Here is a 12885-nt window from a genome sequence, read left to right as displayed (position 1 = left end):
TTCATTTGTGTGAACTCCTAACTCTTACCCATGGGGAGACATTCAAGGATAGTGAACTTTGTGACAGTTCTGGTAATGAGTACACCAAGCATCCAGATTGTGGTTTTACCGTTCTCCAGTTGAAGAGACCAAGGCCTTTTGGAGAAATGATTGATTGTAGAGCTGGGACAGAGAAAATACAGAGTGAACCTAGAGCATCTTAATAGTGCCAGAAGGTTAGAAAGTGCTCAGAAAACAATCAGGATTGTGGGCATGTCAGAAGGTTATAGGGACCAACTGGAAAATGCCCCGAATAGCCAAAGTTGGAACAATTCGAGCCACAAAATAAATAATAATAGATTATAACCCAAAGAATAAAATAAATATCCATGAGTCCATACTGATATAAATAAGAAATGGGGAAGGAGGGACAAATCTTTTGGAAAATTCTAATTAATAAATGTAGAAGACATGAAGGAAATAAAAAGTCACCATTAAAATACCACAGTAATAATTGTTTCAGGCAAGACCCACTGATGGATGGTAAAATTAGTGACAAAACTTTAAAACAGGGTATTATGTAGTTTCAAAATATCTCCCCCTAAATAATTAGTTACTGTGGTAGTTTTAACATGTCTAAATTTCTTTTATATTCCTTACTCTAAGAGGGGCGAACTTAATTCCCTTCCCCTTGAATGTGGGCTAGACTTAATGAATCATTTAAAAAAAAAAAAAACAATGAAAGAGAAAAACCATAACTTTATAGCAAAGAAACCAGGCCGACTACCAAGAGCTCAAGGTTAACATCACTAGTAATAAGTCATGTTGATGTCATGGACTCCTGGTATGATGCGATGAGAAGGGCACTACCTAAAATCCATAGCTTCCGTGTAATCATCAAAAAATATCAGGTAGACGCTGGCCTAAGAGCCATTCTACAATAACTGACCAGTAGTCTTCAAAAGTGTCAAAGTCATTAAAGACAAGGACATACTGAAGGCACCATGATGAGTAAATGTATAATGTGATATGATGGATTGGATCCTGAAGCAAGAAAAGGGTGTTAGTTGAAAAACTAGTGAAATCACAATATAGTCTGTAGTTTCAGTAGTATTATACCAATGTTAATTTGGTAGCTATGTTAATGTGTCCGGGTTATGTAAGGGGGAAGCTAGATGGTAGGGTATATGGAAGTTCTCTGTACTATCTTTGCAACATTTGTATAAATCTAAAATTGTTTCAAATATAAAGTTTTTAAAAAAGGGAAGGCAGGAAAAGGGGTGATATGTAGGCCTATGAAAGCCTTGCCCTCCACTTCTTGAATTGAATTGTGAGGAAATACTTTCCTCCAGGGTTTATTTTCCTATGTTTTTCTATTTTGTTCCGATTATAAAAACAGAAAAAACTGAAGATCATTTAAAAAACTTAAATTACAGAGACAGCCACTGCTCACATTTTGTTGTATATCCTTTTAATATTTTTCGTATCACATGTGTAGGATTTTTAAAAATAAAAATGGAATCATGTTATTAAAGAAAAGAAAGAAAGAAAGAAAAAAATGAGCTTTAAATCCAGACAGAACTAGGTTTGTGTTGTGGCTTCATCTTTTCCTAGTCCTATCGTTCTGTACCAGTTAGCCTTTTTGAACTCGTCTTTACCCATTCATGCAACGGTTTGTTCTTCAAATATTTGTTCGGCACTTACGTACTGTTCTAGGCTCGGAGGGTACAGTACTGAACAAAGCCAAACCCTTTCCCTCCTGTAGCTTGTACTTGTTTACGTCTCAGTACATCAGATAGTTGTTTAGAGTTCGGCTATAAAAGGGAACAGAGAAATGGAACCATAGCTGGAAGAAGACATTTATTAGCATTATTACTGACCATAGAGACATTTTGGTAGGATGGCTTCATCTTAATAAAAGGACTTTATGTATCTGTAGGACAGATTCTAGCCCATTAGTTAAGAATTGGGATTTGGAGTCAGAGTTTTGCTGTAACAGGCAACAGAGAAACGGAACTATAACTGGAAGAAGACATTTATTGGCATTATTATTGACCATAGAGACATTTTGGTAGGATGGCTTCATTTTAATATGAGGACTTTATGTATCTGTAGGAGAGATTGAAGCCCATTAGTTAAGAATTGGGATTTGGAGTCAGATAGCCCAGATTTAACTTTGTCCAACTGTTGTATAATTTTGTTGCCTGAAGTTAAAGTTAACTCAGATTCTCTGAATTTTGGTTTCATCATCTGTAATGAATAGTGAAAATGATGCCTCCTAAGGATTAAATAAGATCGTACTTCTAAAGAGCATTGTAGTCAACTGTATTATGCTTTTTAGTACCTCTCTTTGGGTCTTCGAAGGAAATAATAGTTTGGCTTATCATCGTTCAGTGAGATGAACAGTCTCCATATTAATACTGTTGTAGATTTCTGTTTAGTCCACTAGTAATTTTTATGTAGAACTGCATTATTTTTCTTTCCCCTTAGTTCATGAGAAAAGATAGTAAGTTAGCTTAAAATCGACAAGGAGCAGTTTTCAGAGGTGTGGTGCTGGGTAGCGTGGATGCGTGGAGGAGAGGGGATTTCACTTCATCCACCAGCAGGTGGTAGGTCTATATTCACATGGAAGTACCCCCATGCCTACTGGCCTGTTTTGTTTTCCCCTGGACTGACTTGGTGAATGTTAAATGCTGTCTTGAAACGTTTCATATTGGTTGTGGGTTGAGCTGGTACATTACATAGACCGGTTACTTCCTGTCTTCATTCTTCAGTGAGGTTTTATTTTTTATTGGTTGTTTAGACTAGATTTAATACATTTTTAGAGCTGCCAAAAACAAATGTAATAGGTGGTATCCTGAGGCTACAACCAGGCTAACTGGGCTCTGATCAAACACTACCTTTGGCAGGCTCTTTGATTCTTGCCAAATTCTCTGGCTTGGCTTGTTTACTTAAGTTCTTAGAAGTTCTAAATGATAAAAACTTTGGGTGAATTCATTTCAGCATAACTCTTTGACTAAACCTTTATATATGGAATGGTTTAAATATTATTTGTGCCCTCAACTGTATTTTGTATCTGCACAAAATAAAATTAAGGTAATTAATTGGTAAATGTATCAAATTTCTTAAAGACCATATAAATAACAAAACACCAAATCATCATATATTCTGAAAATTGTAGTGCTGTATACTCCCAATTTTTTTTTAATCATGAAGTGTTTCTACACGCCATAATCACACTTAACTGGGTTAATTTTTCACAAACGTATTTGTGATACATTTGATCAAACACTGCTGACTTTAAGGTAATCCACATGAAGTCACTGTAGTAATTGAGATTCTAGGTATAGTTAGCAGTTAAAATAATTTCATTTTGTTCTTCTAAGGACCTGCTCTCCTTGGAGCACAGAGTTCATTAGACATTGCTATTAGGCTGTATATGTTCTCTACTTACATAAAGGGTTGGATTCTCCCTCTTGGGGTTCCTAGTCTGCCAACTTGCTGTCTTAAAAATATAAAGTCTCAGGGCACCCGCGTGGCTCAGTTGGTTAAGCGTCCCACACTTGATTTCAGCTCAGGTCATGATCTCGGTCATCAGATCGAGCCCTTCGTCAGGTCTGTGCTGAGCGTGGAGCCTTCTTAAGATTCTCTCCCTCTCCCTGTGCCCCACGCCCCAGTTGCTTGTGCGGTCTCTCTCTAAAAAAAAGTGTGTGTGTGTGTGTATGTGTGTGTGTGTGTGTGTGTGTGTGAAGTCTCTTTCTCAGGCACAGCTTTAAGTCCTTGATTAGAGGCAGTGTTGACAGCATTTTATAGCTGATACCTTCTGTTACCCTTAGAAAAATCCAACAGCAACAATTGTATGATGGTAGTAGTCTTCAAAGTATTCTAAAACTAATTCAAAATGAGTGAAATGTGAAATTAATTGCCCAAGAACAGTAAGAGCTCCTGTCCTTTTTGCGTACTGAAAATAAAACTGAAAACCAAAAAAAAAAAAGGCAGGGCGCCTAGGTGGCTCAGTCAGTTAAGTGTCTGCCTTCGGCTCAGGTCATGGTCCCAGGGCCCTGGGATGGAGCCCCACGTCAGGTTCCCTGCTCAGCAGGGAGTCAACTCCTCCCTCTGTCCCTCCTCCCATTTGTTCTCCTAATCTCTCTCTTTTTCTCTCTCTCTCAAATAAAAAAAAATAAAAACAAAAAAGGTAGATATTTTTATATTATTTATTCCTAAATCTAATTTTTATAGTCAATCATCCTAATCCAGTGAAGTTAAATGAATTTCTGGCCCTGGCCTTTCTACTACCTTAATAAAATTAATTAATAGCATAATAGCCTAAATAAAGTAGAATAAATTAATTAGTAGTTAAGACTGTATAATTAATTTAGAGAAGGCCCAAATTCCATAACCTGTGAAGCATGGTAAGTAACTGAGCTGTGTTATAGCTTCCAATGGCCTTCTGTCTTCTCTTTGGGGCAAGTAGCTTCTCTGACCACGGTGGTTTAAACCAAGGGAAAATGTTCAGGTTTCCTGAATTTTGTTTTTGGGGAAGATTAAGGAAATGATCAAAAGTGACTTTTCACTAACATATGAAGGAGTTGGGGGGGCTGACAGCTTTCTTTTTTATGGTGGTGGATATGTTTGGTATACTGTTTTACTTCTTTCCTGTTCTGTTTCAGAGTCTGATAAAGAGGAGAAACCACCACGTACTGTTATACCCAAAGAAGTGACACCAGCCCTGTGCTCACTGATGAGCAGCTATGGCAACCTCTCAGGGTCAGAGAGTGAGCCAGAAGGTGAGTCATAGCCTCAATCGTTAGACAAGATATGTCAAGCACATTCTTTAATCTTCACATTTTTCATTTGATGTTAGCATGGGATAAAGGAAAACTTGAGAAATGAGGAAATGTGTTGCTCAGTTGTGGGAGAAAAAGGCAAAATAGTATAAATAATATAATGACAGAATAGGAAGGGGAAGAGCTAATATTCCATTAATGGAATCAAAATTCTAAAAGATACAGAAAAGAAAGTGAATGTCTTTTTTCTACTCTCAAGAGCCCTTGTCTCACATGTTTATAGCACCTTTGGTAGGTGAAGAGAGGTCCTTTGTTACAAAGTGGATGACAGAATTCCTTACATGTTTATAGAGTGTTGTTTTTTTTTAATGGAACACATTTACGTAAATTACCTCATTTGGAGAACGAAGTAACCCTCTACGTGTGTTGAATCAGCCTGTGTGTTTTAAAGACTGGATGAAATGGAATCCTTTCAAGGTTCTTTCTGAGTAGCCAGGTGATGTACAGTTCAGGATATGTGTCTAACCTTTAAAGATGACAACAAACCAGCTTAATCTAGCATCTTTTTTTAGGGTCACCTAAAAGTTGTGAGTATGTTACTGATCCGTTGTAGTGTGGCAATTGTAAACCCAAGGTTCATAGAGATAATCAGCATACGTTTAGTGAATAAGTCTTTGCTCTTCTGTTGTGGGAACCTGGCTCTGCACAGTCAATTTATTTGGGCTTTACCAGCCAGGAGAGAATTCATGTGTCTATGTCTCTGGACAAGATGTGTAATCACAATAAGAGCTGTATTGAAGGTAAGAATACAGGGCCTACAAGTGAGTGTGTAGAACGAAGGGAAGATTTGAGTGTAATTGGATGAAGATGGCGGCACTTTTAATGTTGATTAAGCTAGAGATAATCACTGTTTGTATAGTTGGAAGATGTACGAAGGAGAAAGAGTTGGGATTTAATATGAAGGATAATGTTTAGATGTATCGGTAACATAGGGATTTTTTTCTTCTTTTTTAATGGACCATGGTTTACTATGGTAGCTGGTTAAAAGCTACTTGAATTTTGAAATATAAACTTCTTTGGTTTTATTGGAGTATTTCTTAACAGATGGTTGCCTCTTGTTTTTATTTTGATTTTAAGAAAAACAGTATTTATTTCTTTACTCTTGTTTCCAGTACACTGATATGAAGATGGAGCTATTCTTTAAACACATATTATATTTCCTGCTTATCACTTGTATTTATGACAGGTGATAGCAATGAAAGCTATTACCAGATTAGTACTGAATCTTATAAAAACAAGCTATACTAATGCTCTCTTCTCTCTCTTAAGATAAAACATTTAATACTTTCATTCTCATGTCTTTATTTGCGTGCACACAAGCGGGGGGGGGGGAGCGGCAGGCGGGCAGAGAAGCAGGCTCCCTGCTGAGCAAGGAGCACATGAGGGACTTGATCCCAGGACACTGGGATCATGACCTGAGCTAAAGGCAGACACTTAACCAACTGAGCCACCCAGGTGTCCCTCATGTCTTCATTTTGAGGCTGCCACCATTTTTAAATTAGAAGGAAGAAAGGAAACTGGGAGGCATCTTTGAGGTCCCACTACTTCATTTGTAGAAACTTAAGCTTAAAGAAGACAAGTTTACAAAGCTAGTATGTGGGAGAGCTGATGTAAAGCCTAGGTTTAGGGACTTAAAAATCTAAAAAAAGCCAACTGTATTGCCTGCCTTTCATTATAGTCGTTCTCTGTGTTACATTTGCTGTCTTCCTGCACAGAAATGCATAGCTTTTTCTTGTAGGTAAGAGAAGATATTATCTATTAAAAGATAAATTTTATCTTACATGAATTTTTTACTAATTGTCTAAAATGCTCTGCCTGAAGGAAAAAGCCCTTGCTTTACATTCCTAAGGCTTAAAAATTATTGTATGCAGTTTGAATTCAGCTTTATTAAGCCATCCAGGTCTCTAGCAAGTTTCCAACTGCCATTGTAAATTCTGGTTATAGGGTAGGCTGTTGACACATAGGGACTTTGGAAGAAATAAACCAAAGAAATAAAGTGGGCTTTCTCTGAACCATGAATAGCATCTAGAAGACTGCTTATTTAAGTGGATTCTAAATAGAGAGGAGCAGTTTGATTCCTCACAGATTTTAACAATTTTATCATCATAGTTACGATCTGTCTCAACTTAGGAATTAATACAAAAGTGTATAGAGGATCTTAAACATGACTAGTGCTTTTCCAGAAAGAGTTTTAAACAAGGAAGGGGTCCCTCAAGAAACACTGAAGCAAAACAAGAGGCTATGCTTGGCTCTGCGGACATCAGAATCATTAAGGTATACATAGGAAAGAAAATTTCAATGAGTAATATTTCCAAATATTAGTTTGATATCTGTTCCGGATTTTGCATGTTAGTTTTCTGTTTTTGTTTTGCCATGTTAGAAGTTAAGCATAGTTTTGTAGCTCTCCAAAATTGTTTTTTTCAAACTGGTTTGGGCTATGACTGGGGGTCCTCCAAATTGAAAACTCATTTTAAAAGGCCACAAACCAAAAAGTGTGATTTATAGGTTTGAAAAAAATTCAGTGGTTTGATAAATATTGCATTAAAATATGATACTTAAGCTGGGAAATATTGTGAGCCTCAAGAAAAATATAAAAAGTTCCAGTTCCTCATTCCTTAGCAGAAAATAGACAATGTAAGCTCTGATTCATTTGACTTTTGTATTTCTGGATTAGAAGATCAATACTTTTTTTTTTTTTTAAGATTTTATTTACAGGGGGAGGGGCAGAGGGTGAAGCAGACTCCCCACTGAGCAGGGAGCCCATCGCAGGGCTGTATCCCGGGACTCCAGGATTGCTACCTGGGCCGGAGGCAGCTTAACCAACTGAGCCACCCAGGTACCCAGAGGATTAACACTTGAAGGGGAAGGAAATAATAGAAAATAGTACCCTGGTTTTTCTTTTTGCCTTTTGTTATTATTCCCATAGTTTTGGACTCTAAAAACCACTTTGAATTCTTTGCTCCATTCTCACACAGTTACATTTCTCTTTTTCTTTTTTTTTTTTGTTTTTCTTTTTTCCATCACTTTGAAGGCACATCAAAACCACTGTCATCACAGAAAATTTTTTTTTTTTTTTTTTGAGATAGCATGCACGCTCATGTGCACTCAAGTGGGGTGGAGGGGGAGAGAGGATCTCAAGCAGACTCCATGCTTAGCACAGAGGCCAGCCTGGGGACTCAGTCTTACAACCCCAAGATCATGACGTGAGCTGAAATCAAGAGTTGGATGCTTAACCAACTGAGCCACCCAGGTGCCCCCATCATAGCAAATTCTTATATAGTGCTTATTCAGTGTCAGGCCCTATTTTATGTGCTTTACTCATCTAATTATTGCAATAACCTCATGAAGCAGGTGCCATTATTTATGAGAATATTTAGGCAGAGATAAGTAGCTTGCTCCAAGATCACAAGTAGTATGTGATGGAACTAGAACTTGAACTTAACAGTTTGGGACCAGGGTTTGTGCTTCTAACACTTACTCTGTCCTTCCCTTCAAACTTAACACATTGGTCCTATGTAACACCTGGGTTATGATTAGACTCATAAAGGTTTTGAGGGATATGATTAGACTCCTACACTCTTGTCCAGGCAATTGAACCCAGTCTCCAGACTTCTAGAATAGAACTCTTTATATCACATCAGCTTGTCAAAAATACAGAATAACCATTTTAGGGGTGATAGGAGGGGATCCTTAAAACCTGTGCGTTTTCAATTAATCATAGTTTTTCTTCTTTATTCTGTTAATATGGTGAAATACATTGATTTTCAAGTATCAAACCAATCTTGTATTCTTGGAATAAAATCTACTTAGTCACGGTGTATTACCTTTTTAATACATTGCTGGATTTGATTTGCTAATAATTTATTAAAGATTTTTACCTCTATGTTCATGAAGGATTATTGATCTGCGTTTTTCTTTTCTTGTAATGGCTTTGTCTGGATTGGGTATGAGTTGGGATCTGTTTCCTCTTCCTATTTTTTAAGGGTTTGTGTAGGATTGCTACTATTTTTTCTTGTTTGTAGAATTCAATAGTGGAGTCATCTGTACCTGCCATTTGGGGGGAAGTAGATTTTAAATTATGAATTAAATTTCCTTAATAGGTGTAGGACTGTTCAGATTTTCTGTTTTTTCTTGTTCAGCTTTGGTAATTTGTTTTTCAAAAAAGTCTGTTTCATCTAAGTTGTGAAATTTTTTTTAAATTTTTTATTGTTATGTTAATCACCATACATCATTAGTTTTTGATGTAGTATTCCATGATTCATTGTTTGTGCATAACACCCAGTGCTCCACGCAGAACATGCCCTCTTTAATACCCATCACCAGGCTAACCCATCCCCCCAACCCCCTCCCCTCTAGAAACCTCAGTTTGTTTTTCAGAGTCCATCGTCTCTCATGGTTCGTCTCCCCCTCCGACTTACTCCCCTTCATTCTTCCCCTCCTGCTATCTTCTTTTTTTTTTTCTTAACATATATTGCATTATTTGTTTCAGAAGTACTGATCTGTGATTCAACAGTCTTGCACAATTCACAGCGCTCACCATAGCACATACCCTCCCCAATGTCTGTCACCCAGCCACCCCATCCCTCCCACCCCCCACCACTCCAGCAACCCTCAGTTTGTTTCCTGAGGTTAAAAATTCCTCATATCAGCGAGGTCATATGATACATGTCTTTCTCTGATTGACTTATTTCACTCAGCATAACACCCTCCAGTTCCATCCATGTCGTTGCAAATAGCAAGATCTCATTCCTTTTTATGGCTGCATAATATTCCATTGTGTATATATATCACATCTTCTTTATCCATTCTTCTGTTGATGGACATCTTGGCTCTTTCCACGGTTTGGCTATTGTGGACATTGCTGCTTAAGTTATTAAATTTATTGGCATAAGGTTGCTCACAATATTTTCTTGTGATATCTGTAGGATCTATAGTAATGTCCTTTGATTCCTCGTATTATTAAATGGTATTTTTTTCTTTTTTTCTTGATCAGTCTTGGTAGCTGTTTATTTTGTTAATCTTTTCAGAGTGTACCAACTTCTGGCTTTATTGATTTTTTTTTTTTTCTCTGTTGGCTGTTTCTAAATTGTTGATTTTCACTCTGTTATTTCTTCCCTTCTCACTCTCTGCCTCCTGTAGTGGAAGTTCAGATAATTAATTTTAGGCTTCTCTTCATTTCTTTTTTTTTTAATTTTAAACTTTTTTCTTTTTTCTTCATTTCTAATAAAAGCAATCAAAGGTATAAATTTGCCTCCATGTATTGCCTTAGCTGCCTACAAATTTATGTTATGTTTTCATTTTTATTGTTTTAAAAATATTTTCTAATGTCTCTTGTGATTTGTTCTTTAACACATGGCTTATTTAGATGCATATTGTGTAGTTTCCAGAGGTTTGGAGGTTTTCTAGATAGTTTTCTGTTAATGATTTTGCTTTAATTCTGTTATGGTCAGAGAGCATACTTTTTACACTTTTCAGGGTCTTTTTGTTTTTTGTTTTTCCAGTTTATTGAAACTTGTTTTATAGCCTAACACAAGTGAATGTTCATGTGAACTTGACAGAAATGTGTACTGGGTTGAGTGTCAGTTGGAGCTGTAAGTGGTACTCAGGTCTTCTATATCCCTGCTCATTGTCTGTCTGTCTGTCTTTCTTTCTTTCTTTCTTTCTTTCTTTCTTTCTTTCTTTCTTTCTTTCTTTCTTTCTTTCTTTCTTTCTTTCTTTCTTTTTTCTTTCTTTCTCTTTCTTTCTTTCTTCTCTTTTCTTTTCTTTTCTTTTCTAAGATTTTATTCATTTATTTGACAGAGACACAGCGAGAGAGGGAACACAAGCAGCGGGAGTGGGAGAGGGAGAAGCAGGCTTCCCGCAGAGCAGGACCCGAGGACCATGACCTGAGCCTAAGACAGACGCTTAACGACTGAGCCACCCAGGCGCCCTTCCCTGCTCATTTTCTATTTAATTGTTCTTCAGTTACTGAGAGCAGAGTGTTAAAAGTCTCCCACCTTAATAATGGATTTGTCTGTTTCTTGTTTCAGCTCTGTGAGCTTTTGCTACATGTATGGTGGAACTCTGTTATTAGGTGTTACTGTTTTGCTTTCTTGATGAATTGATTTCTTTATCGTTTCGAACTGTCCTTCTTTGTCCCTGGTGATAGTCCTTGTTCTGAAGTCTCCTTTGTCTGATATTGATATAGCCAATCCAGCTTTTTTATGATTGGTGTATGCATGGTATTTTCTTTCCTCCTTTTACTTTTAACCGGTGACTGGTCACAGGCAGCCCTTGCTTTGTACTTCCTTGGTAACTGAGATTTAATCTCAGTTCTGTTTGTGAAAACAAGAACTGCCTACAATTTAAAGTTGGTTTCTTGTAGTCAGTATGTAGTTGGTATGTAGTGGTCTTGTTGTTCTCCACCACCCCGCCCCAGTCTGACCGCTCACCCTTTTAAGTGGGATGTTTAAACTATTTATATGTATTGTAATTATTGATATGGCTTGTTTCTTTTTGTGTCACCTTTTTGTTCTGTTTTCCTTCTTTTCCTGCCTTTGGATGTATGCTGCCTTACTATTGGGGCAGTACAAATATGGGTTTATTCATTTAACCTCTTTGTTTTACTTTTTAGGAGTTAGTCTATCTGGAGTTTATAGTATGGCAGCTTCAGCTTTTCACAGTGTACTTTCAGTGATATTATACCACTTTGTATAGAATTGAAGAATTTTACAGCAATACACTTACACTCTCCTCTTCCCTTTGTGCTATTGTTACCAGGTTTTCCTACAGATGTTATGAATCCCACATACGTTGTTACTATTTTTGCTTAGACTCGTCAGTTATCTTTAAAACCTTTTTCAAATCAGAAAAAGTGTCTTGTATTTATCCACATATTGACTATTTCTGACACTCTTCATTCCTTTGTGAGTTTCCATCTGGTATTATTTCCTTCATAGAGATCACTTTCTGTAACTGTTTGTGGTAATCTCTTCAGTTCTTGGCAGTTATATTTCTGATTTGAAAAATATCATACTATGTTGAAAATGCCTAGTTTTTATTAATAAATAGCCAGTATTATGGCTGCTTGGGGGAGTATTATGGCTTTTTTGGTTATTTTTGGAAGTTTACCTGCTGTTTGTTGTTATCTTTGTATTTGTTTCTCATTACATTTAGAAGCTCCCATTAAGACTGAAGCAGACATTCTGGTGGAGGATGAGGTTCTTCATAGCAATACTCCTAAGAGACCAAGTCCCAATGCTAAAGTGACTGCTAGAAAGTATGAGAGCCAAAAGAAAAGTTTTAAAAAGACAAACCCTAAGAGAAAAAAAGATTATCACAACTATCAAACGTTGTTTGAACCAAGGACACACCATCCATATCTCCTGGAAATGGTAAATGATTTTTCTTTACATTCTAATCTTTGTGTTCTTCTCAGATGATGAAGATAGAGCCACTGGGTTTCTGCATGGGTTCATACATACATGTTTTTAAAGTTTACCAAAGACATTTGCTCCTTGAAGACTCATTTGTGTATCTTAATTTTGAAGCTGCATTTGGAATACAGCTGATGTTCAGTAAATGTGGAATAGTGACACTTTTCAAAACTGCTGAAAATAAAAGAATCTATAGATTTAACTGGTAAGGAAATATGTATGGAGGTGTACTGACGTTTTTAAAGTTTCCATTGAAATCACAACTAAATACAAAGGCCGACTGAAGGGAGAAAGAGGTTTTTATGTGTTTATTTTGTGCATTATTGGCTTTATTCTTAGTGTGATGTGCTAAAAAATCTATTTCTTCACATTTTAAAAGAGGAAGCAGCACATCTTTTGATTCTAAGTAATGGACATGAGGCTGTTCAAAGATCCAGTTCTTTCATGCTAAAAGTAATAGAAAATAGTTCAAAATTTTTACTAGAGTTGTAGAACTGTTGACAATGTGTGTGAAAGTTGTTTTTGCCCTGTCAGCTAAATGTTTATGCTATAGCTAGTGTTCTGTGGCTATACCTTTGAGGTCTTACATGCAGACAAAGTTGCTTCTTGTTTAAACTGATCTGAAATGGACTCTCTATTTTGTG

The 12885-nt window shown here is 36.7% G+C and overlaps 1 protein-coding gene across 1 annotated transcript in view; it reads left to right on the top strand.

Annotated features, from left to right (window-relative positions):
• The window catches only part of NUFIP1 (nuclear FMR1 interacting protein 1), a 47717-nt gene that overhangs the window by 33820 nt on the left and 1012 nt on the right, over positions 1-12885 (top strand). The window contains exons 8-9 of the mRNA XM_025874849.2: positions 4650-4766; positions 11982-12199. Of these exons, the coding sequence (XP_025730634.1) occupies positions 4650-4766; positions 11982-12199 (335 nt within the window). The remainder of the gene's footprint in view (positions 1-4649; positions 4767-11981; positions 12200-12885) is intronic.

Source organism: Callorhinus ursinus, unplaced genomic scaffold, assembly GCF_003265705.2.
Source record: "Callorhinus ursinus isolate GAN/ISIS: 27379988/994484 unplaced genomic scaffold, GSC_fseal_2.0 scaffold7, whole genome shotgun sequence".
NCBI lineage: Eukaryota > Metazoa > Chordata > Mammalia > Carnivora > Otariidae > Callorhinus > Callorhinus ursinus.
Note: the sequence above shows the minus strand (reverse complement) of the source record. Positions and strands in the feature narration are given on the sequence as shown.